The 22,318-nt window shown below is 48.6% G+C and overlaps 1 protein-coding gene across 1 annotated transcript; it reads right to left on the minus strand.

Annotated features, from left to right (window-relative positions):
* Window positions 1-567: 567 nt before the first annotated feature.
* Window positions 568-15,873, minus strand: SALL2 (spalt like transcription factor 2). The gene is made up of 5 exons (XM_054994361.1): window positions 15,801-15,873; window positions 9,742-10,269; window positions 6,702-9,043; window positions 3,797-4,244; window positions 568-849 (listed from the first exon to the last, which is right to left on the minus strand). Exons 1-4 carry the CDS (start codon window positions 15,871-15,873, stop codon window positions 3,822-3,824), a joined length of 3,366 nt encoding a protein of 1,121 aa, XP_054850336.1. The 3' UTR covers window positions 568-849; window positions 3,797-3,821.
* Between the last annotated feature and the right edge of the window lie 6,445 nt (window positions 15,874-22,318).

Raw genomic sequence — 22,318 nt, forward strand, 5'->3', positions numbered from 1 at the left:
CAGATCTTAGAAGCTAAGTAGGGGCGACCTCGGTTAGTAATTGGATGGGAGACCTCCAAGAAAGACCACGGTTGCAGAGGCAGGCAATGACAAGCTGCCTCTGTTAGTCTCTTGACATGAAAACCCCACTAGGGGTCGCCATAAGTCAGCTATGACTTGAGGGCACTCTCCACCACCAAGTGTGCACAGTATTGTGGTATAAGTCACGGAAGGCGGCTTTGGTCCACAAAAGTCCATGTCACAATTGATCTGTCGGTCACAAGACTCTTCGATTTTGTTCACCCACTTAAACACAGCCACTCCTGGTTTGCCATCCTGAGCAATGTGGAAGAAGTTTAATAACTAAAATGCGCTTTCCTGGCATGGGGGAGGGGAGTCTCTCCCACCCCAAATGCCACCTGCACTATAATTACTGCCGCTACCTGCTGGGCGGAGTGCTGCCTGTTTAAATGTCACAGAGACAAAACCTCAGGACGCACATGGAGACTTTCACACGGCTAGCACAGTCACTCGCACATACCCTGCCCCTTGCCAGAAATAAGAGTCACGGCCTTGCTAGTTTTGTCAAACTGCTTTTATTGGGGGGAAATCAAGATGTCCGCTCTCTGCTTGGCTGGATAGGCCGGCATTCTTCCCCACACTAGAGGGGGCCCTCTTTACGCAAGGCCACAGGGTCACAGCACTCCCCCTGCTCCGTGGTGGGTTCAGGCCTCCTGGCTAACTGACGTCCAAGCTACATTAAAAATAAAAGACTAATGCCGCTAAAATTAGACTGGAGTCGTTCCTCTAGTGGGGTCGGGCTTGAGTTCCCTCCCTGCCACCCACTTCGATGTCACTGGAAGTTTCCCCCTAAGAGAGAGACAGAAAGGGAAAGAAAAAATATATATAATTAGAAAGAATGGATGGGGAAAAGTGTTTACATACCTTCTATAGGCCACAAGAACTACACCCTGCCAGGATATCTGATGACCTTACAAACCCTCAGTCAGGCCCAGACAACCCAGAATGCTCTTGAAAGCAAAACCATAAAAACGTAAGAGTAGCTGGGCGGGGTCAGACCAAAGCGAAATCGAGTCCCACATTGGCCAGTCACATGCCACCAAGCAAAGCACAGAGGCCAAAGTTTGGGAAAAAGCATACCCGGAACATTTAAAAGCTCTTCACTGCGTTCTCAAAAGATATCCTGAGCAACTTGTTGAACTAACAGGATGCTCACTGCATGGCGTGTTGATGGTCATGCGCAGACCAGACACAGATGCGCACTAAAGAAAACATGCATTTCTTCTCTGCTCAATAATCTGATTTCAAGGGACCCTAACAATTTGTCTGTACAGGTGCATTCTCTGCTGTGGTTTCCACCTTCAGGGCTGCCTGGTGATGAAGGTTTCTCTGCTTCTGTTATTCTGTAAACTATGGAAAGGAGAATTGTTCAGGAGCTAGGCTATATTGGAATGGTAAACCAACTAACACAAGGAGGCAGTACAATTAACCGAATTAAATATTTTTTAAATATCTTTTTGAGGTTTTAGAAACTTTAAAGTGCAAAGTGCCACATGTGAGTCATACAAAATGCATACAAAAGTCATAAGCAACAATACAAATTCAGTCAAAAGTCAAGAACAAGCCATTCATAATGTGAACAGTCCAACTGGTGAGAGAATCATTTATATTTCATATAACTCATTTTCAGAGGGTAGACTATCCTCCAGATGGAAAGGAGCTGTAATCAATCTTCAACAACAGCCACCAAAGAGACTGGACATTTCTTCTACAGGTCCACCTTCAGTATCCCTTCACCACTCAGCAAGATCCAAAGTTTGTACAATCATGCCCGTGAAGGAGCTTGTTGTATGATACAGGAACTGAAAATCAGCTGGCGAAAGACCCGTAGGCTGTTGTCGAAGATTGATTACAGCTCCTTTCCATCTGGAGGATGGTCTACCCTCTGAAAATGAGTTATATGAAATATAAGTGATTCTCACCAGTTGGACTGTTCACATTTTGAATGACTTGTTCTTGACTTTTGACTGAATTTGTTCGTGACTTTTGACTGCATTTGTATTGTTGCTTATGACTTTTGTTTGCATTTTGTATGACTCACATGTTGCACTTTGCACTTTAAAGTTTCTAAAACCTCAAAAAGATATTTAAAAAATATTTAATTCAGTTCATTGTACTGCCTCCTTGTGTTAGTTGGTTTGCCTGCTCGTTTGTGGAGGTGCCCTGGTTTTGCTAGCTATATTGGAATGGTTGCAAAAAGCACTTACAATGTGAAAGGAAAAGTGGACTGTGCCACTACGTATAGGATGTATTAACTGGCTGCCCGTTTTGTTTTCTTATGACGTAATACCATTTTTCTGCACTGTACCTGCACTGTACCCCCCCGTGGCACAGAGTGCTAAGCTGCGGTACTGCAGCCCAAGCTCTGCTCATGACCTGAGTTCGATCCCGGCGGAAGCCGGGTTCAGGTAGCCGGCTTGAGGTTGACTCAGGCCTTCCATCCTTCCGAGGTCGGTAAAATGAGTACCCAGTTTCCTGGAGGTAAAGGGTAGATGATTGGGGAAGGCAATGGCAAACCACCCCATAAAAAGTCTGCCAAGAAAACGTCGCGGTGCGACGTCCCCCCATGGGTCAGTAATGACTCGGTGCTTGCACAGGGGACTACCTTTACCTACCTGCACTCTGAATCATGTCTAATATTCTGAGTTTGTTTCAGTAGGTAGCTGTGTTGGTCAGTAGTAGAAGAACAAGATCCGGGTCCAGTAGCACCTTAAGGACCAACTGAATTTCCATGGTATGAGGTTTTGAGAGTCAATCTGAAGAAGAGAGCTTTGACTCTTGAAAGCTATACTCTGGAAATCTAGTTGGTCTTTGTTAGTGGACCCGAATCCTGCTATTCTATGCTTGTTTTCAGATTTCTATAATCCTAACCCAAGGACATTGTTTATTTGATGGCTTGTCCTATTGATGCCATTGATTGACACTGCGTAATCTGCCTTGAACCACCTTTAAGTCTCTTGCCTTGAAAACCCGGCAGGGGTCACTATAAGTTGGCTATGTTCCAACAGCACTTTCCACTACCACCAATCTGCCTTGAGTCTCAATGAGAAAGGTAGAGTATAAACATTGTAAAATAAAATAAAAATAACAAAATGGTCCACAGATGCAAAAAAACCCAGCTCGAGCAATTTAGCAGGGACCAGGGCTGGAAAATGAGGACTATCACTTGGAAACCAGGGCGGCGGCAGCATAGAGGGAAACCAGAAGCTGTTTGAAGCTGCAAAAACCGTAACAGGGCCAGGATTTTTGCAGTAAGTTGATAATTGCTCCTCCAACACTATGCCTCTTCCACACCATGAATCCAAACTTCTCTACCTTCTTTCCAATGACCAGAATTTATAGTTTTCGTAAAAGTTGCCGTGCAAAGTGGTCCGGTTGAATCCAAAGTTTCCACTGTTCTTATTGGTGGAGCTGTCCTCCAGGGCAAGAAGATTTCCTCTTGTGAAAGAGGCATGTGGTGTAGTGGTTAGAAAAGACCCTGGGAGGTTCAACTCCTTACTGGAGCATCAAGCTCACTAGCTGATTTTGGACCTACCACACAAGGCTGTGGTGACAATAAAGAGAATACCACCCTGAGCTCACAGAAGAATGGCAGGATACAAAATGTACAGAATGGTTTTACCGATAGATGAAAGGAGTCTATGTATCCAGCTTAATGTGACTCATTGATATGTTGGCCAGAGACTTCAGGACTGTACAGTTGGGGAACAGCTGTTCTTTCTTCTCAACCCCTTACCTGATGGGACTTCATCCAGACCTCATTACTTTTCGCCCTTCCCTTGGCTCTCAGGGAGCACTTCCGGAGCTGGGGCTGGTGGCGGTGGAAGCAGCAACAGAGACCCCATAGCAGGTTTCTCCTTGGCCTCCCCAGGGACTGCTTTCCCTGGCATGTTGCCAAAGAGGCCTTGGGCAGCCATGTTGGAAGTCGATGAGGAGGCAGAGGAAGAGCCAGAAGCAGCAGAGCCATGGGCTGGCTTGGCCGGCAGGCCTCCGGACAGGAAGGCCGTGTATTGGTTCCAGAAAGAGAGGGGTCCCACCCCCACAAGCTGGGCTGGAATGTCGCGCCCCAGGAAGTCCTGCAGCTTCACCTGGCCTCCCGACAGAACGGGCACAGGGCCTTCTAAGGACAGGCGCTGTCCGTGTCGCGCCGGGTTGCTGATCCATGCAGGGCTGCTCATATTAACCTTGCGGAGCAAAAAAGAAGCAGGGCGTTACACATGGATCAAACACAGCTTAAAACTAACAGCGACGCTTTGCTGATAGAATCACCAAAACTAGTTTAACCATCACAGCTCCCTTCAAGGAAGCTTGGGAATTGTAGTTTTAGGAGGGGAATAACAAAACTACAATTCCCAGCAATCTGGAAGAACAGAAGCAGGGGTGGGGGCTTTGTTCAGAGAGTACAAACTGGAGAGCCAGTTTGGTATAGTGGTTAAGAGCGGCAGGACTCTAATGTGGAGAGCAGGGTTTGATTCCCCACTCCTCCACTTGAAGCCAGCTGGGTGACCTTGGGTCAGTCACAGCTTCTAGGAGCTCTTTCAGCCCCACCCACCTCACAGGGTGTTTTGTTGTGGGGATAATAATAACATACTTTGTAAACCACTCTGAGTGGGTGTTAAGTCATCTTGAAGGGTGGTATATAAATCAAATGTTGTTGTTGTTATTATTGTTGTCATTATTATTATGTACACAGCCTAACCAACTTCACAGGGCTGTTGTGAGAAAAAAACAGAGAAGAAAGACCCACATACACTGCTCTAAGCCCCTTACAGGAAAGGCAGGATCAAATTATGCAAGATGGTAGCTGAAGAAGGGAGCTTTGACTCTTGAAAGCTTATACCCTGAAAATCTTGTTGGTCTCTTAGGTGCTTCTGGACTTAAATCCTGCAATTAAAACCAAAAATCAACAGGCAAAGGAGGTGGCATATCTGAGCACCCAAGGACACTCTTGCAGTAAATTCGTTTTCAGTGTTAACAGCTCTCGTCAAACAACTGTGGGTAACGTAGTTTTAGGAGATCATTCAGAAACGTCCACTAGGAATCTTCAGCTCTGATATACGATAATCTCCAAAGTTCCACAAAAAAGTAGCCATGACAATTAAACGAATGTAATTGTACCAGACAGACTTTATACAATCGAGGATGTCTTGCCTCCTGAGGAAACATGAGCCCTTAGCAATGGCCACCATTTTTTGGTAGCCTAGCAACCTCCTCCAGAAAGGAGGGCACAACATGGCTGCCTCTTCCTGGTTTAACACAAGCAGTAGAGAGAGTTGCCAACTGCACAAGACAAAACCGCTACGTTTCTGGTGGTCAGATACCACCTACAGATGCAGCAGAGTACGAAGGCCTCTTTCTGGCCTACAGCTAGTGACCATGACTTCTGGTACAGACGGATGCAAGGCCCACCGATCAGTCAATGGGAACAAGGCCCCGTGTGGCCCAGTCACCCTGTTCTAGGGTGGGAAGAAGCTGCAATCTCTGTCCCGATCCCCTCTAGAACAAGAGTGCCCTCGTCTCCAGCTAGAGACAAGGCTTTTTCTGTGGTGGCGCCTCACCTCTGGAATTCCTTCCCCCTTGCTGCTCACCTGGCACCTCCTTAATGGCACCAAAACATTTCTTTCTGCCCAGGCTTTCAATTGACGGGTTCCATCTCTTTATGACCTGTTTCTACTCCGTTTTACGAATACCATTTTATGCTACTGAATACTGTTTGTAATGACTCTTGCTTGTTTTAAGATTGCTAACTTTCAAGCTTGCTGTTTTACAATTTATTATCGTACTGCTTTTACCTTACCCCAGAGGGATTCATCTGTCTGCCTCTATCGTTGTCTTCCCCTAGTGGGTGAAGACTTTCATGTTTTGGTTGGTACGCCCCCAATAATTGCTAATGGCCCGCCTCCTTGGGTTTCTTGTATTTTTATATAATTTTATTGAGTTATTTTATATATTATTTTAAATGCTGTTTTCACGTTTACCCCCCTGGGGACTGTATTTGGGTGGAAAGTTGGCATTAAAATTTTACCTTCTAAGTAAATTAAACAAACATGTGGTGTAATAGTTAGCATGTTAGACTAGGATCATACTAGACTAGGTTCGAATCCCCATCCTGCTGTAGAAGCTCACTGGCTAACCTTGGGCCAATCACACACTCTCAGCCTGGCCTACCTCACAGGGTTGTGAGGATAAAATGGAGGAGAGGAGAATGATGTAAGCTGCTTTGGGTTCCCGTTGGGGAGAAAAGTGGGGTATAAATGCAGTAAATAAACAGAAGAATAAATGAATGTGTCCTAGTCCTATATTCTGAGTGGGAAAATAGTAAAGAGTGGCTTCTGACGAAGAGAGCTGTGGTTCTCGAAAGCTTATACTACAATAAATTGGTTAGTCTTAAAGGTGCTACTGGACTCTTTACTATTTTACAACAATAGACTCACACGGCTAACTCCTCTGGATTCTGAGTGGGAGATGCCCATAGATAGCCCTTGCATATTCCAGAGCTACCTCTAGAAGGGAGCAGAGTGCATGATGGCATTCAATCACAAAAAAGATGGCACTTCCTTGTAAAGCGCGTACTCGCCCAACTCCGTACTGCCAGGGCTGGAGAAACCCTGAGAAAGGAGAAAAAGTCCTCTCTCTCTTACCTGGTGGTGAGCAGTCAGTGCGTGTTTGCGCAACGCGGCTCTGTCTGGAAACACCTGTTTGCAAATCCCACAAGCCAGGGACGGGCCCTCTTTGGCTTGGATGCCCTGTGGTTTCTCTGACGGACCTTCCCCTGCTGTCCCCTTCTCCTTCCCCTGTTCTTCCTCTTCCTCTTCTTGCAGGGTTCCCCCTTCCTCTACTTCCATTTCTGCTTTCTCTTCCCCCTCCTGCGTGGGGCGCTGAGGACTTCTGGCCCCCAATGGGGAGGCAGCCCCAGTGCCCCCCTCTTCCTCTTCTGCTGGTCCCGCTTCCTCCCCTTCCTTGGCAAGACATGGAGCCTCCTGTTCTGGGCTGGAGGGTCCTTCTGCCTTCTCTATACCGCTCTCCAAAGAGTCTTCGTCAGTGGCTTCTTCTTCGTCTTCTTCCGTCAGCTCTCCATCTTGCGGAGGGGCTGGCTGCAGTGGCTGCTGCTGCTGCTTCTCTCCTTCTCCTGTCATGGCTCCTTCAGCGGTGGAGGGCTCTGGGAGGAGCGCCCCGTTGGGGATTTGCCCTCCCAGGTGCATGCGGACATGTTGCTGGAGGCTGACTGCATTGGTGAACTTCTTCTGGCAGATGGGGCACGAGTTCTGAGGGCGGGCCGCCGAGCTGGTTTTGTGGCCCACGAAATGGGCTCGCAGGTTCCCCCGGGTGGAAAAGGCACGGCCGCACACTTTGCACTTGAAGGGTCTCTCCCCACCGTGCTGTCCGTAGTGGAGCTGCAGAGCCCGGGGACAACTCAAGACTCGCAAACAGATAACACACTGGTTTGACCCGGAGGTTGCAGGCAGGGAAGAAGACGATGAGGAGCAGGCCACGGCTTGGGTGGCGGCGACTGGAGTGGCGCCCGAGGACGGAGACCCCTGACGATCAATCTTCTCCACCAGCTGCTGAAGCTTAGAGGTCTCCGAGGGGGAGGCCTCCAGGACGTAGGGAAAAGGCCCCACTGCAGTGCCTGCCTTGAAGTGATTAGCCAACAGGGCCCAGCTGGGTAGCGACCCCACTAGCTTCCCTAGCTGAAGCCGAGCACCTTCGGTCTCCCTTTCTGGAGGAGTGTTCTCGTCCCCCTTCCCTTTCGCCTCCACAGCCTTCATCAGTACCAGCTTGTTGAAACTAGGCAAGGCTTGGGCTGCGGCTGACGGAGAGGCCCCGGAGAGCAGCGTGAGACTCTCGGTAGCACTGAGGGCTTTGCGCTCAGTGACAGCGGGCGGAACGGCGCTCTCTTCGCCTGGCTCAGCTTTCTCAGGGGGCACAGACATGCCGTAGGGCAGCCCCGAAGTGGTGAGGACATAGTCGAGGTGCTCAGGGACAGGGTGAGGGTTCATCTGGACATGAGGGTATTTTTCCCGGTGACGGTGGAAGTGCACCTTGAGGTTGCCACGAGTGGTGAAGCGGTTGCCGCAGATGTTGCACTTGTAGGGGCGTTCGCCCGTGTGGGAGCGCAGGTGGATCTGGAGGGCACTGTCGCTCCCAAAGACTTTGCCGCAGAAACGGCACTTGTGGCGCCCGCCCGGCTTTTCCTCCAAACTGGCTTCCCCGCTGCTTCCGTTCTTCTGCCGCAGCAGCCCAGGCGAAGTCGCTTGCTCCAACCCTCGGGCAGCGCCCAAACACTGAGCAGCCAAAAGGCCCGTAGCTGTGGGGAAAGCCGGAGCCAAGAGCTGCTCGGCTTTGGGTACCCTGGTCCCCCCGGGGAAAGGATGGTAAAGGTGGAAGAAAGCGGGCTTGGGCACCTCGGGAGAACCAGACGACGGGGTCCTGCCTGGCTCGGTTTTGATGGAAAAGACAGGCAAGGGAGGCTTGGGTGGGAGGGTGGCTCCTGGGGCTGGCTCAGCTGACGGCGCTGGTGAGCCCACCTGCCCCAGGGAGCCCAGCAGCAACACCTGGCGGCAGATCTGTTCCGTCATCTGCATCTGATGAAGCTGCCGCTGCTGCAAGACCCTAAGCTCCTCCAGGATGAGGGGGATGTTGAGGTGTCCTGTGGGGATGGTTGTGGGGGGAGGTGGCGGCGGGGGAGGTGGCGGCAGAGGCGGGGGAGGGGCTGGCTCCTGGCTCGGGTCTGTCGACAAGGGCCCTGATTCCACATCCATGCTCGGAGGGCTTTCGGGACGGACTTCCACGGAAGAGGAGGAGGAGGAAGAAGAGGAAGAGCTGGTGGTCTCTTGGCCAGCAGCCGTGGCACTGGTGGCGGAAGAGCAGGTGGGCTGCTCCGGACAGCAGGATTCCACATGGGCGGACAACTCCAGGGGGTCTTTTAAGCCGATGTGGCAGGAGGGGCAGGAGAGGGGAGCCGACTCATCGCCAGTGTCTCCTGGGGAAAGCGAGAGGGAGAAAGGGGATGCGGTTAGACCAGGTGGGTACCGAAGTCTGAACACAGCTAGAAAAAGGAGAAAAACTAACTGCACAGCTGTTTTGGAAAAGGAGAAAAAATAACTATATAACAGACACCCACAATCCGAACAAAAGTGAAAGGGCTTGCCACACTCAAATCCCACGACCACTCCCTGTCCAACTCGGGCGAGGGAAAATATTGGAAGCTCTATAACCTTTAAATACACTATCAATTTCAGAGTTTGTCTCTTAAGAAAAGCAAGTTTTCTAGTCCTCATCGCCAAGGAAAAATATTTCCAAAGAAACAGGCCCAGTTCCCAAAGGTGAGGAAAATGCAAAGCAATGGGAGTCATGAAAAAAAAAATCTGCCATGCAAAACAGAGGGGTGTGTTAGGGTTGCCAATCTCCAGGTGGTTGGAAATCTCCGGTAATTGCAACTGATGTCCAGGCCACAGAGATGAGTCTCCCTAGAGAAAATGGCCGCTTTCGAGGGTGGACTCTACGGCATTATACCCAGGTGAGGCCCCACTCCCCAAATCTCTTGGAATTTCCCTACCGGGAGCTGGCAACCTCGAGAGCCTGGCATACCTCCGCTTGCAAATCCCCTTTGCAAGCATCCGCCCAGCCCCAACTCCTGCCACCCCTCCCTGCAAACCCAGTCCCCGGCGACGTGCCCACCGAATTCCACCTCGAAGAGGGGCATCTCGTGCATTTGGACGGCAGGGACAATGGGAAGGGCCGGAGAGCTGCAGCCGGGCCCGCCCGAGCCATCCGGGGCGCAGAGGGCGCTTTGGCTAACGAAGCAGACGGTGCCACCGCCCCGGGTGGAGGAATGAACGCCCAGGGCTGGGGCTGGGGGGCCGGCTGGCTCCAGGCCTGCAGCCGCCCTTCCTTCCCCACCCCTCGGAGGCCCCTGGGCGAAGCGGGAGCGCGGCCGGGCCAGCCCCCAGTCCCCACCTGCGCGCTCCCCCATCGCCTCGTCCTCCGCCTCCTGCCCGCGCCCTCGGGGGCTGCTCATCCCGGCCGCCCGGCCTCCGCTCCCGGAGGATGGAGGAGGAAGCGGCCGGGCCAGCGATCGGCTGCCGAGAGCGGCTCCCACCCGGCTGCAGCAGGGACCTCTGGCGTCTGGAGGGCGGCGGCGGCGGCGGGCCGAGAGGCAAGGAGGCGAAGGAGCGGCGCTGCGCTCTCGTGCGCCACGGAGCGCACCTGGACAGGGAGGGAGAAGAAAGGAAACGGAGTGGGGTCAAAGGGCTGCCAACCTCCGGGTGGGGGCTGGAGATCTCCCGGAATCAAAACTGATTTCCCGGCGTCAGGGATCAGTTCCCCTGGAGAAAGGGTCTACTTTGGAATAATAATAACAATAACATTCGATTTATATACTGCCCTTCAGGACAACTTAATGCCCACTCAGAGAGGTTTACAAAAGTATGCCATTATACCCACAACAAAACACCCTGTAAGGTGGGTGGGGCTGAGAGAGCTCCAGAAAGCCATGACTAGCCCAAGGTCACCCAGCTGGCTTCAAGTGGAGGGGTGGGGAATCAATCACGGCTCTCCAGAATAGAGTCCCACATTCTTAACCTCTACACCAAACTGGTTGTGGACTCTATGGCCTTAAACCCTGCTGAGGTCCCCCTCCTCCCCAAATGCGACTCCCCAGATTCTACCCCCCCCCCAAACTCCATGAATCCTCTAACTTAACCTGGCAACTCCAACAGCCAGTTTGTTTCAGGTAGATAGCCGTGTTGGTCTGCAGTAGAACAGCAGGGTTTGAGTCCAGTCCAGTGGCACCTTAGAAACCAGTAAGATTTTCAGCATATGAGCTTTCCAGAGTCAAAGCTCACGTATGCAGATACCTGAAGAATACCTGTACCTTCTTCAGATATCAGATTATCTGAAAAAAGGAGCTCTAACTCTCAAAAGCATATACCCTGAAAATCTTGTTGGTCTCTTAAGGTGCCACTGGACTCAAATCCTGCTGCTCTACTGCAGACCGACACAGCTACCTGCCTGGCACTGTCTTCACTGGATAACAGTCAGTTTGGTGTAAAAAAGGAAAAGAAGACTCCTGTCCTTTTAGAGCACCCACCCAGTTTTGGAGGAACCCAATTGAGAGGCAGTGTTGTGTAATGGCTAGAGTGTCAGATGAAGATTTGGGAGACCCCACTTAGCCGTAGACACTTCCTGGTGGTGAACTTGGGCCAGTCACATGCTCTCAGCCTAACCTACCCTAGAGGGTTGTTGTTGCGATAGAAGGGAGGAGAATGTTGTAAGCTGCTTTGGCTCCCAGTTGGGGGAGAGGTGGAGTATAAATGAGGTAAATAAATAAATTCCTGCCATCTGTCCCAACAGCATAGCCGCTGGGGCAGATTCACACATGACTTTCTTTTCTTTTAGAGGTACACTTGAAAGTGCAAATTAGCAACACCAAGTGGAGATGAAGTTATGTATGTGAGGACAATTCCCATAGGTATATTAATCATCCGATGGCTGTGTCCTCAAAGGAGGTTTTGCATGTGTGAATGGCCCTGTGCCCATACCAAGCGGCATGGCAGAGAGAATGCCTGTATTGCCGCTCCCCCCACCCATTGTAATGCTTGGAAGTGGAGTTGGTTTGCTCATTTGTTCATTTTCTCCTTGTTCATTTGGCAGCCAGTCATCATTATGCCCCTAGAAATCAAGGGATGCAATGAGCTTGTGAATTAAACCTAAATACTTTTTAGATGCCCAGGACTGGCTGTGGCTCCCTGTGTAGCGTGTTACCATTTCATAATGCATGAAAGAGCTCCTGTAAGAACGTAAGAGCCCTGATGGATCAGACTAGCGGTCCACCATCCTGTCCCACACCGTGGCCTAACTGTTACGCTGGAGGGCCAACAACAGAGCAGAGAGTCTGAGGACTTTCCCTGATGTTGCTCCCTGGCACCGGTATTCAGAGGTAGACTGCCTCTGAGTATGGAGGTTCCCTTTAGCCTCTATGGTTAAATGCTGCTGATAGGCCTGTCCTTCACGAATCTGTCTGCTCCCCTGATGCCCTGGCAGCTACATCACTAGGCAGCGAATTCCACATTTTAAGAACTCAAGTCCTTAAAGTCCTTCCCGTTGTCTATCCTGAATCTGACCTGGATAACCCAGGCAAGCCCGATCTCGTCAGATCTTGAAAGCTAAGTAGGGCTGACCTTGGACAGTAAGTGGATGGGAGACCTCCAGCAAAGACTAGGGTTGCAGAGGCAGGCAATAGCAAACCGCCTCTGTTAGTCTCTTGCCATGAACCCCCCCCCAAGAGGTTGCTATAAGTCAGCTATGACTTGAGGGCACTGTCCACCATCACCCCTAAATCCTAGTCCAATATGCTATAGTCACAACTACACCATACGGACCCTCCATCCTCCCCACTCCCCCACCACACACTCCCAAAGATCCATGTGTCTGACAAAATTTGTAGGTTCAGACTATGATTCCATGTGTTAACCTATAAGAAGTCTTATGCCTAAATAGGGACAAGTTCCCGCCCACCCAAGCACTTCCCAAAGAAATGCTCAGCTGCTTCTCTGTCTCTGCTCACAGCAGCTAAACTTTATTTTTCCACGGAGAACAAAAATCATGCATAGAGTCAGCTCCCTCCTGCCTTTCTCTGTGCATCTGAAAAACCCAGAGGAAGCTGGACGCTAGTCAATCTAGTATAATTGTCACAAGCAAATGCCCAAAAAGAAAAAAAAAGAGGGGGGGGATCTAACTTAACACAAGAGCGACTATCTGGGACTCAGGGAGTTACTTAGCAACAGCACAAAGCCCAGAGAAAGCAAGAGAGAAAAGAGGCAGTGTGTGGCAAAAATGTGTATGAGGAAGTGTGACAGAACGCATATGTGTGTGACGGTCTTCCTGCCTTTGGAAAGCTATACATGATGTGGGGTGTAAGCGTGGGAGAATGCCGTGATAGCAAATGCACAGATGCCTGGGACCAAACGTGTGTGCGCATGAAAGAGCACGAGAGCCAGAGTGGTGGAGTCCTGAGAATGAAGATTTTACCAAGCCCTGACTTTTTCCCCTATCCTTTGCGCATGCAAAGCGAAGAAAATTTCCTGATGATGATGCAAACTCATCTGTTTGGGCATAGGATCTATGCGCTCTTCCGGATGATGGTGCATGACATAGGGACTGCTGCCAACGTGCTACTTCTTCAGTACCCACATTTGTGCTTCCTAAAACGTCATTTGAGAAGGACTACAGCCTGGGCTGCAAATTGGCTCTTGTTTCATCCTTGCTGTATGTGTTGCTTTTGTGGAGTGCAAGAAGAGAGGTCCCAACCCCAGGCTATCGAATCTAAAACTCAATGCTAGCATAACACGGGTAGGAAATGGTGACTCAAGGGTTGTGCCTAAAGAGGAGCTTCGGGGAAGGTTTGCAGGAGTTCTACAAGGCAGTTCTTCAAGGCATAAGGGACAGCGAGAGAGAAAGGGCAGAATAATTTGTAGGACTTGGAAAGAATGTGGGACACAATGTGCACAGATCTGTGCCTTAGGAGCACATGGATGTATGCGTGTGTGTGAGAGACAGACTCACTATGCAAGGTTCTATGTGAATGCAGCCCATAATACACAGACTTTCAGTGCAAGAGTAGCTAGCATGTGTGTTTGTGTGCAAGTATTCTTTAAAAAAATTAATTTAGATCCAGCTTTTCTCCCCAATGGAGATCCAAAGTAGCTGGCATCATTTTCCTGTCCTCCATGTTATTCTCACAACAACCCTGTGAGGTAAGTTAGGCTCAGAGTGTGTAACTAGCCCAAAGTCACCCCATAAGCTTCTGTGTCAGATCGGGGATTTGAACCTGGGTCTCTTAGATCCGAATCCAACACTCTAACCACTATACTGGCTCTCAAAATTGCATGGACTGGGGTGTGAAAGTGCAGCCAAGCTGGCCTCATCAGAATTGATTTTCTGTGTAGGAGGCAATGGGGGCCTTGTTTCATTTATTAATTTATGTCTGTATTGCTTTATACTGCATAATGTGATTTGGCTCACTTTTTTGAGCCACCTGAAACGGGTTTTGCTTGGCAAGGACCAGCTGCTCACAGCTTATGGTAAGCACAGGGTTGGTGGGTTAGAAAGTGCAGAAGGATGGGTGATCCTTCTTTAGAAAAAGGTTGACAACTACTGTAGTGTCGCAGGGAGAAATGGAACCTGGAATGTCCTTCAGTCATACATTCGCCTGGTAGCCTTTGGCAACCTACTATCTGATGCAGCTTCCATACCTTTGCCTAAAATGTGAGGTTCATGGTAACACTGGCCTTCCTTGCAGGGTTATTAGGAGGATTCCTAAAATGTTTCTGAGGCTGTATCAGGGCTAAGTTCTGTGGGATCCATTGATCTTGAGGGCTTTTCCTTCACTGAACTGAATATTCCTAGTTATCTCTTCTTATCTCACACACTATCCCATCAGCCACACATCCTAGATGCCATTCTGGTTTAAAAGTTATCAAGGAGAGACTTGGATGGGTCCCAATTGGCCTCTGCAATCTCTTATGAGCAAGATTCAAGTCTAGTGACACCTTAAAGACCAACAAGATTTCTAGGGCATAAGCTTTCAAGAGAGTCAAATAGTATCTGACGAAGGGAGCTTAGACTAGTCTGGAAAGCTTACTGCCTGATCTTAAAGGTGCTACTGGAGTCCCATCTTGCTCTTCCATTGCAGACCAACACAGCTACCTGAGACTATCTCTGGTGCTAATTGTGATGAGCAAGAGAAGGAAAATAGAAGAAGAAAGAAGGAAAAAGAAGGTGAAAAGTGGAAGGAAAGAACGGAAAGAAGGAGAGAGAAAGTAGAAGAAAGGAGGAAAAGGAAGGGAAGAAAAGTGGAAGAAGGAAAAGAAGTTGTGGGGAAGTGGAAGAAATGAAGGGAAAGAAGGCAAGAGAAAGGAGAAGGAAAAGAAAGAAAGGAAAGGAGGAAAAGTGGAAGAAGGGGAAGTGGAAGGAAAGGAAAAGAACAGAAGGGAGGAAAAGTGGAATAAAGGAAGGGAAGGAACTTGAAGGGAAATAGAAGAAATGAGGAAAAGGAGAGAGAAAGTAGAAGGGAAAAAAGAAAGGAAAAGTGGAAGAAAAGGTGAGAGAAAGTAGAAGGGGAAAAGGAAAGGAGGAAAAATGAAAGAAAGGAAAGAAGACCAGAAAGGAGAAGGAAAAGAAAGGAGGAAAAGTGGAAGAAAGGGGGAAGTGGAAGGAAGGAGGAAAAGAAAGAGGAAGGGAGGAAAAGTGGAAGAAAGGAAGGAAAAAAGTTGAAGGGAAGTGGAAGAAATGAGGAAAAGGAGAGAAGAAAAAGGAAAGGAGGAAAAGTAGAAGAAAGGGAGGAAAAGGACAAAGTAGAAGAAAGGAAGAAAATAAAGAGGAAGGAAGGAAAAGTGGAAGAAAGGGAGGAAACGAAGGCGAGAGAAAGTGAAAGGAAGGAGGGAAAGAAAAAGGAAGGAGGAAAAGTGGAAGAAAAGAAAGAGGAACCCAAGAAGGGGGTCACCTGCTGCTGGAGCGCCCGCGCCGGTGCCACGGGCTACCCTGCGCCCGGCGCCGGCCCCTCCCGCCCTGCCCAAACTCCAAGCCCCCCCCCCCTCGCGGCCCGGTCCAGCCCCTCCGCCGGGCTCTCGATGCGCCCCCGTCCGAGTTTCCCACGCTACCCCCCCCCGCCCACGCGCGACACCTGCCAGCCGTGCGCCCCCGACACTCCCCCCCCCGCCCCGGGCCGGGGCACCCACCGTTCTCGGAGGCCGTGGAGCCCTCGCAGTCCGAGATGAGTTGCTGGGGGTTGCGCTGCTTGCGGCGAGACATGGCCGCGGGGGGGGGGCTGGGGAGGGCGCCCGCGGCTGGCTCTTTGGTGGGCAGCCAGTGGGCACCGGGCGCCTCTCCCTCCGGACTGGGATGCCTCCTGCAGCCCCCCCCCCCGGCCCCCTCCGCGTTCCCCCTCGCATCCCCGGGGGACACGCCCCCTCCTTTGTGCCCCTCATTGTAAAAGCAAAACTCTTAATCTTTCTGTACACTCTTTTCCTTTTGTACTAAAGCGAGGAGAAGAGGCAGGTTTAACTCCTTCCTTTCCTGGCCGGCCAACTTGCAAATTGGTTCGGGAGGAAATCTGCCTCCGATGCAGCCACCTCTGGGGTGGGGAGGAAGGCCAAGCTATAAAATGCACTGGGGAAAGGCTTCCCAAATTCAAGAAGGGTTCGCAGAGGTTCAGAACTAATTCCCTTTTCTGCCACGCCTCGACTTGCTGGGCTAGGGAAGACTAAAGAGGGAACATTTAGGATTTGGAAAGGTGACCGGGACCATTTTTGCTTGATCAAAAAGAGTCCAGTAGCACCTTTAAGACTAACCAATTTTATTGTAGCATAAGCTTTCGAGAATCAAGTTCTCTTCGTCAGATGCGTGGTACAGAAACCAGTTTCTGTACCATGCATCTGACGAAGAAAACTGTGATTCTCGAAAGCTTATGCTACAATAAAATTGGTTAGTCTTAAAGGTGCTACTGGACTCTTTTTGATTTTGCTACCACAGACTAACACAGCTAACTCCTCTGCATTTTTGCTTGAGAGTTCCTAAACAGAAGAAAAAATGTGTGGGTTTTAAAAGGGTTCAAAATCAGATTGGGAAAAGGGCAGAACTGAAGCTGTACTCAAAAATGGGGAAAGCGGCGATCCTACCAAGTCAGGTTTGAAAAGGGCACTTTGGAAACAGGCCAAATTCTAAAAGTCACAGTCACTTCTGAAAAACAGGATTGGAGTCCAGTGGCACCTTAGAAACCAACAAGATTTTTCAAGCGTATAAGCTTTTGAGGATCAAAGCTTCCTTCTCCAGATTCTGGAAAACTTATACCCTAAAAATCTTGTTAGTCTCTAAGGTGCCGCTGGACTCAAATCCTGCTGTTCTACTGCAGAACAGCACAGCTTCCCACCGGAAATGTTCTGAAAAGTTACTCAGCTTCCAGTTGCAAGCTTGATATCTTCTTGCCTCTGGTATTTAAAGGGATCTCTCTATATCAATCCAGCAGGTGAGTACACAGATAGAAAAATAATGTAATTTTGTGTTTTGTTTGTAAGACAAATTTAGCGAAGTGTCATTCATTGAGTGGAGCATGCTGAACTTGAGACACAAGATACCTTGGTTGAAATCCCACCCCAGTTGTGAGTTTTTTGGTCCATTTGGAGTTAGTTATTATGGAAATCTCAGTTTTCCCCGTTTGTGAAATGGAAGTAGAAGTAACAACGGCAACAACAAGAACAACACCTGTTGTTCCTACCAAGTCTTCAACATCGGAAAAAACCTAAATATATAAATGAATACTCAACAATCAGACAATGAGATAGGCGCTGAGATGTCTCGACAATCCAAACAGCATGGAGGCTGTGGGCTTTCCCATTCATGTTATAGCTAGGGCAGAGGGCCGTGAACTGCTCTGAGTTTGAATTATGGCAGGCTGGCCTCCACTTGTCCATCTCTGATCAAGAATGAGCAGAATCCTTTGGAGTATGTGGGAGTTTTATTGAAAACTGTTGACTGGGCAGTCTTAGCCCAATTTTCTTTATAAAAAATCCAAAACAGCAAACTGCTTAAGGAACCTTCATTGGCCACCCCGCTGCCTTTGGGTAGGCCTTGGCCAATGGGAATATGAATCCTTTTGAATCCTAAATCAGTGTGCTTCTTGAAGAAATGTGCTCCGTATTCTGGATATCCTTGGAATTAACACCCCACCCCAGTCCAGTTCACATCCTTGGGTAAAATGCTATTTTCTCCTGCACTTTTATTGGAAAAAAAGGGTGTGGGCAAGGGGCTTAGAGGGCCTTCTTCCCAAACCCATCTTTTAAAACTCTTTCTTTCTTTCTTTCTTTCTTTCTTTCTTTCTTTCTTTCTTTCTTTCTTTCTTTCTTTCTTTCTTTCTTTCTTTCTTTCTTTCTTTCTTTCTTTCTTTCTCCCTCCACCACCATCCCACCTAACTCCTCCATCTGTCCTGCACAACACGTTCCCCCTGGCTCCCCCTTCTCTCCTCCCCGTTGGAAAGCCAGCATCTTTTGGGACGCCCTTCCTCCCTCTCCCCTTTATTTTTTTCCACCCAACACCATTCCTGCCTCCTTTTTACCTCTTCCCTGTGGCCTTTTGACCTCCCCTCAGAGCTACAAAAGTAAAATCCTCGGAGAAGCTCACTGCGGGAATGTTAATGAATCCCCAGCACAAAGGCGTAAAGACTTTTACTTCAGTGGCTGAGGGGAGGGGGGAAAGGGGGCCCTTTGAGAAGATATTTCTGTGTGTGGCGGATTGGAGAGGATTTGGAGAGGGGGTGGTGGATGAAGACAGGATGGGTGTCTCCCGATGTGCGCAGCACATTTGCAAGGGGGGGGGGGGAGGAATTGGGGGGGGGCTTCCTTCTTCTCTACCATCTCGTTTTTCTGGAGGTGGTCAGTCAGTCACCTGACCCCCTGGGGCTGAGCTAAATGGCCTTTAGAAGGGGGAGGCAGCCCCCAGTTTTCTAGGAGGCTCTCAGATGACTTCTTTAATCCCTGCACCTTCGTAGGATTTAAATGTGGGGCTTAGGGGACCAAGTATGGGGAAACATGGGTACACTTTATGGCACTATAATCCTGTCCCTTCAGGGAATTCAAAGAAGTGCACCTAATTTCCGCCCCCACTCCTTATCCTCACAGCAAACCTGTGAGTTTGGTTAGGCTGAGAGAAAGCGCACATCCCTGGCCCAGGATCACTTTGCAAACGGCTGGGATTTGAACCCAGATCCTAGTCTGACATTCTAACCACCACGCCATACTTTACCAGGCCCTGGAGGTCCAGGGGTGTCTTGGCCCAGCCGTAAAAGCCCAGTGCCGCAAGCGAACGCCTCTCCATTGTGGGTGAATCCAGCTCCAGCCAAGAACCCTCTTCCTATTTTGTGAACTCTTTTAATTGGCAATTGTATTGGATTTTGATTCCTGCATACAGCTTTGGGTGTGTGTGTGTTTTGAGATGGTTTTAATTGTTTTAAAATGTAATTTTATTACGTATGTTTGAATTTGTTAGTCACTTTGTGAGGGCAGAAAGGCAGGGTAGAAATTTTGTAAAATGCATAAAAATAAATCATTAATTGGTTGATTTAGGTTTCTTTCCAAATATAGATTCCTCCCCCCACCCCTTTACGATTCATAAGATTGCATAGGTGTGTAGAGGGGAGAGGTGTCTACATGGCGGCAAGCTCAGAATGGTGCCTAAGTGGTGGTTTCAAGTGGAAATTGAGCAAAAAGGTTTTTATTCCTTCGGACCAACCAGTTTCTCTTCAGGTAGATGGGATAACTGAGAGTGTTTGTCATTAAGTACCTCATGGCGATATATAGTATACTGAACCAATGAAGTAATACTCGAAGCTGTAGTCAGATGGTTTGTCCTGTTCTGCCAGATGTAGATAAAATAATTTACTTTCTGTCTAATTGAGAGAAACATGTAACAATGAAGGTTACAAAGTTCACACAGAAACAAATGCCACAGACTGCTGAGATATTTCAAGATGTAGAGTGGCTGACTGCCTGGAGAAAAATGTCTTGTCCCTTTAATAGATGCTTAATGGGAAGTTATTTACCAGGTGATGTTATTTACCTCCATGTCATGAAAAGCTTCACGTACTGATTTCCATGCTCTATTAAACTGACAGGATTTTTCCCACCAGGTTTGCTGGCAATCCTAGCTGAAGAAGCTGAGGGACTAGCCACTCACTTCATGGCTGAAGTGAGATTTGAATCAGGGTTCTGCTGGCTCGAAGCTCACGGCCCTAGCCACATGGCTTCACAAACGTCTCTGTAGCCTTTCCGTTTTAGGGGGGAAAATATACAAGTAAAGTACTTTCTTGTTTTTCTACTTTTTCCTTTCTGCCTATGTACATGTGTGCATAATTTTTTAAAAAAATTATTTATTTATAGTCTGCCTTTCTCACCGGGACTCAAGGTGGATTACATAGTGTGAGATTAGTACAATCAGTATCAAGGACATTTCCATATATTATCAAGGGCATTTCCATGCAGTATCAAGGACAATTCTTTACACTGTCAAGGACATTTCCATAAAAAATGCCATAGGGTAAATCAATACAAATTTATAAAGACATAGCATTAGCCAGGATCCAATACAGAGTTGAAGAAATGCTGAAACAGAACATAGTCAATTCTAGGACTGACATTAGACAACATGAAGCGAAGGTAGTATACAGGAGTCCGAGTACATGTTTAAAGCAACAGATAATATGTAAGGCAACATAGAGGTGAATTCTATGGTCCTTAATTCATTAGCAAAGCATCTGAGACCCCCTCCCCACAATGCAGTCCTCCTGTCTGAGTAAAAAGCCTTTTTGAATAATTCAGTTTTGTATCATTTGTGGAAAGCCAAGAGCGTAAAGCCCTTTCTGTCATTTCCAGTAACATTTATTTGAATGTTTATTAGGGCTGCCAAAATGGCTTTCTGAGCCCAGTACAGTTCTCACATCTCATACACACATATCTTTTTTGCCTGAGACTGTTTCAGGATGCTTACTGGCTCCCTATCTCAGTTTGTGGGCCTGATTACATTCTTTCAGCCTTTTGCTTCTCTACGGCCAAGCCAATTCAGCTGTGCAAGACGAATTTTCCAAAATACCTCTCAACAGACATTGGCTCACCTTTCTAGCTTTATATATGTATACACACACACACACTCAAAACACACCGATGTATACGCATATGCCATTTCTGCATATTTTACTACTATTAAAGAGACAAGATATTTCCCCCCCTTCCCCTGGCCAGTTGGTAACCTTACCCTTATCTCTTTCCACACTGTATCTGGATCTCCTCTGTATCTTCACAACAACCCTGTGAGGTAGTTTAGGCTGAGAGAGAATGGCTGAACAAGGGACATCTAGGTCAATATATGAAAGCTGCAATTCTTGGGTGTCAGGTCTATGGTTGACAGGCTATGGCAGATAGATCCCTGTACCCTCACAGCAAGCACTCCATAGTCTTGGCTGAAAAGGGTTTATTCAAGAAATCAAATCATGTTCATAGATATGTCCACAGGTTGATCAGAAGGTGGACAGGAATAACAAGATCTGTAAAACTATGGTTCATATAGGTCCCAAGTACTCATCCCCCCTCCCAACAGGAAAACATAACTTTTGGCACGAAGCAGTCATGAGAACTCCCTAAATAGTTTACATGCTTCATCTATACAGGAGAGAGGCAATAGATTAAGAATGAAACACAGTATTTTTCTACCCCCTGAGAACTAGCAGGTTTGCAAGGTCAGAGACACTGAGCTTCAAAGCACAAGAGATAAGACACTCTGGATACAGCAGGCCTGTGAATACGAGGCAAGTTATGGCATCAGCAATATGATATCAAGGTACAGTACAGAACCATGGTTCATAGCAACACATAAGCAGAATTTAATGGTATGGAGGGGTGCAGACATGACATTGGGCACTGAAATCACTGGGAAGGGAGGGGATATTCGCTGCTTAGATAAAGATAACAAAGGGTCATTTGTCATTTGTTCACCTTTATAGTACCACAAGTCTCTGCAGCAGACAAACATGGGTGCATGTCCTGAATTTATATTTCCCACTATAATGATGATGATGATGATAACTGCGCTTACATACCACTCGTCTAGACAGATTAGTGCCTCACCCAGAGCAGTGAATAAGTTAGTGTTATTATTATCCCCACAATACAGCTGGGGAGCTGGGGCTGAGAAGAGTGGCTATGGACCATTCAGCACAGGAAGGCTTGCCTGATGTGCCCTTATGGCCGTGGTGTGTGACCAGAGGTCTGACATGTGCTGCATGAAGCACATCCAGCCAGGCCTCCGGCCTTCTTCTCTTTCTCCGGCTCCCTCTCTTGCTCCGAAGCTGACCCATCCCTGTCGCCGCCACAGGTTTCCTGGGGCCAAAACAAATTGGCCATATCCATCTTCGCTGCATGTGCGAGAAGCCGTCAAGCGAAGCCACCCTGGGCTGCCCCTGGCCCCCTCCCACCTGCCTTGGCTGCCGCATCCCCCCCCTCCTTTGGCATCTTCTCCCCGCCTCGCCTTCCTTGTGGCATTGTCTCCATCACAAGCCCCTTTTCTTCCCATGTTGCCGGGGATTCTGACATGTAGAAGCTGAAAGGGAAACAGGAGCTAGCCGCACGGGAGGTGAATGTGTGCGGAGGATGAAAGGGTTGACTCTGTGGGGAGGAGGGAAAGGGGGGAGGACAGGAGACTGCCAAGGCCAGCC

The sequence above is a fragment of the Eublepharis macularius genome, chromosome 12 (genome assembly GCF_028583425.1).
Source record: "Eublepharis macularius isolate TG4126 chromosome 12, MPM_Emac_v1.0, whole genome shotgun sequence".
In the NCBI taxonomy this organism is placed as follows: Eukaryota; Metazoa; Chordata; class Lepidosauria; order Squamata; family Eublepharidae; genus Eublepharis; species Eublepharis macularius.

What these genes read in the sequence shown, in the direction of transcription:
- SALL2 (XM_054994361.1), bottom strand. Translation starts at nt 15,873, where the DNA reads ATGTCTCGCCGCAAGCAGCGCAACCCCCAGCAACTCATCTCGGACTGC. An exon ending in CCTCTTCGAGGTGGAATTCG is followed by an intron (nt 9,044 to 9,741) that starts GTGGGCACGTCG and finishes CGCTTTCCCCAG; the next exon opens with GAGACACTGGCGATGAGTCG. An exon ending in CACTGACTGCTCACCACCAG is followed by an intron (nt 4,245 to 6,701) that starts GTAAGAGAGAGA and finishes TTGCTCCGCAAG; the next exon opens with GTTAATATGAGCAGCCCTGC.